Source organism: Triticum urartu, unplaced genomic scaffold, assembly GCF_003073215.2.
Source record: "Triticum urartu cultivar G1812 unplaced genomic scaffold, Tu2.1 TuUngrouped_contig_6252, whole genome shotgun sequence".
NCBI lineage: Eukaryota > Viridiplantae > Streptophyta > Magnoliopsida > Poales > Poaceae > Triticum > Triticum urartu.
This window is the reverse complement of record NW_024116998.1, coordinates 1-3124: the sequence shown is the minus strand read 5'-3', so window position 1 is coordinate 3124 and position 3124 is coordinate 1. Positions and strand designations below refer to the sequence as shown.

The window sequence follows — 3124 nt, the reverse complement described above, 5'->3', positions numbered from 1 at the left end:
TGGAGGACAAGTATTTCCGAACGGAGGAAGTATGTGTTATGTGTTATGGCAGAGAATTTTTCCGGTACCCAAAACTTTCTCTCTTCAGCCCTAAAACCATTTTTGGACATTAGATAATACATTATCTGTTGATGATGCTCTTAGCCACTTCAATTTGCACGCCAAATTGCGAACTCTATATTAGCAGTGCTGTTGTGGCACCACACAGGTCAGTCAAACGTTTGCTGCGCGGGTTCCGCCGCGCCAAAATAGTTTGATGAACCTGTCGCAGAGCCTCCTCCTGCGCCCGCCCCCGGCCGGCGGCCAGCATGGCCTCCTCCACCTGGTGGACTCCTGCCGTGCCGCCGCCCACCTGCCCACCCTCCGCGCCGCGCACGCGTGCCTACTCCTCCTCCAGCACCTCCCCTCCTCCGCCGTCGCCCGCGTCAAACTCATCCAGGCCTACGCCGCCTGCTCCGCGCTCCCCGCCGCCCGCGCCGTGCTCACCTCCTCCCCCGATCGCACCACCGTCTTCTTCAACGTCCTCCTCCGCGCGCTCACGGCCGCATCCCTCCACCGCGAGGCACTCATCCTCTTCGCCTCCATGCGGCCGCAGGGCCCCTCCTGCTCCCCCGACCACTACACCTACCCGCTCACTCTCAAGTCCTGCGCGGCGTCGGGTAGCCTACGTCTCGGTGTCCAGATCCATGCATCCATTGCCAGGCTCGGCCTCGACGCGAATCTCTTCGTGGCGCACTCGGCGATCAGCATGTATGCGCGGTGCGGCCGCCCGGACGATGCTTACCAGGTGTTCGATGAAATGCAGCACCGGGATGTCGTCTCCTGGAACGCCATGATCTCTGGGTTCGCTCACGCAGGCTTGTTTCAGAGGGCCGTGGTGATTTTCAGGGAGTTGGTGGGGCTGCAGTGTCCACAGCCTGATGCTGGGACCATGGCAAGCATCCTGCCCGCCATGGGTAATGCCAAGGCAGAGGACATCACATTCGTGAGGGAAGTGTTTGAGAAGATGCAGTTTAGAGGACTTATTTCTTGGAATGCTATGCTGTCTATATATGCTATCAATGGACTGCATATTAAGGCTGTGGAGCTGTTCATGAGGATGGAGAAGGATGGGGTTGAGCCAGATAGGATGACATTATCAACTGTTCTTCCTTGTTGCGGACAGGTCTCGGCATTTTCACTGGGGAAACGAATCCATGAAATTATCAAGAGGAAAAGAATGTGCCCCAATATGTTGCTGGAAAATGCTCTAATGGACATGTACGCCAACTGTGGATGCTTGAAGGATGCCAGGGAGGTATTTGATGCCATGAGTTTGCGGGATGTAGTATCATGGACCTCGATCATTTCTGCATACGGCGTGCGTGGTCATGGGACGGAAGCCATCAATCTGTTTGAGAACATGCTAGGACAGGGTCTGCAACCGGATTCTATTGCCTTTGTTGCTGTTCTTGCAGCATGTAGCCATGCAGGCCTCTTGGATGTTGGAAAGCGTTATTTTGATTGCATGACTAGTAGATATCAGATAACCCCAAAAGCAGAGCACTATACATGTATGGTGGATCTTCTTGGGCGTGCTGGGTGTATAAGTGAGGCATATGATTTCATTTTGGCGATGCCTATCAAGCCAAATGAAAGAGTCTGGGGAGCCTTATTAGGAGCTTGTCGGATTCACTCCAATATGGACATTGGGTTGTTGGCAGCAGACAGTTTGTTCAGAATGGTGCCCGATCAGACGGGATACTATGTGCTATTATCGAATATTTATGCTAGGGCTGGACGATGGGCAGATGTTACCTCGGTGAGAAGTGTCATGGCAAGCAAAGGTATCAAGAAATTGCCTGGTGCTAGCAATGTTGAGATAGGAGATCAGGTCCACACATTTCATGTTGGTGATAGATCTCATCCACAATCCGAAATGATCTACAAAAAGTTGGATGAGTTGTTAGGAAGGATCAGGGGAATGGGTTATAACCCAGGAGTTGAGGGTACACTTCATGATGTTGAAGAGGAAGAGAAGGAGGGCCATCTTTCAGTGCACAGTGAAAAATTGGCTATTGCGTTTGTTCTTATAAACACTAGTCCAGGGACACCCATTAGAATAACAATGAATCTCAGAACGTGTAGTGATTGCCATCATGCTGCAAAACTCATTTCAGCTATCACAGATAGAGAGATTATCCTTAAAGACGTCAACAGGTTCCACCATATAGTACAAGGAGTGTGCTCATGTGGGGACTATTGGTAACCAAGTATAGGATTATCACATAGTGCATTCTTAACATCAAGTTGGTCTGATTGATGAGGAAAGACCTTAGTAAGAAGATTGGCAACTTGTGTGATTTCTGGGTTGACTGAGATGGTAATTGCATGTGCAACATTTCGTTCATAAATGCAGCATCCATGTGCTACTCTGCATTACCAGAGTCAAAAAGAAAAATACGAAGACTCATCCAGGGAGTGAGCATCTAATTTTCTGATCTTATTATTGGTTCAGTAAAAGCAACAACTAGAAAGTGTTGTTGTTTTCAAGACCCATGCAATGCAAGCTACTCCCTCCGTTCCAAAATAGATGACATAACTTTGTACTAACTTTAGGAGTAGGATATAACTTTCTTTGATGTATGAAGGCAGGTATCAGGATACATGCTTTCTGGGAGAACCAGAAGCATCGATTACAAATCTCCCACCTGAACAAGATCCATATTAGTGGCGATTCTTCAGAAATTGGTGGCTGAGCTAAAAAAGTGATTAATCAAGATCTCATACAGGTCTGTATTTCGTTGCAATGCTACCTTTCATGGTTCCTACAATCCCATTCAAAAATATCAAGCAGAAAATCATCACATGGGTAAGAGTCACATCAATTAGCCTTGGTAACCATACAGCATGGTCTGTACACACATGGATCCACTCCTTAATTTTGCATTACTAATAGACAAACAAGGATTCCATACTAGATGCGAAAGAACAAAAAACACTTCTCTTGCCCTTACACAAATTTGAGGCATGGTTTTGTTGTCCTCTCTTAGTTTTGATCACGATAGCTGTCTGTAAGTCTTCCTTTTTATAGTGCAGTTAGTATTTATGAGAATGATGCGCTGAAAGCAACTGTACTCGGTTC

The 3124-nt window shown here is 47.9% G+C and overlaps 1 protein-coding gene across 1 annotated transcript; it reads left to right on the top strand.

The window, feature by feature from the left end:
• Window positions 1-222: 222 nt before the first annotated feature.
• On the top strand, window positions 223-2438 carry LOC125530344 (putative pentatricopeptide repeat-containing protein At3g49142). Its single transcript, XM_048694744.1, has one exon. The coding sequence runs from the start codon at window positions 257-259 to the stop codon at window positions 2246-2248; it is 1992 nt and encodes a 663-aa protein (XP_048550701.1). The 5' UTR covers window positions 223-256; the 3' UTR covers window positions 2249-2438.
• Window positions 2439-3124: the final 686 nt, after the last annotated feature.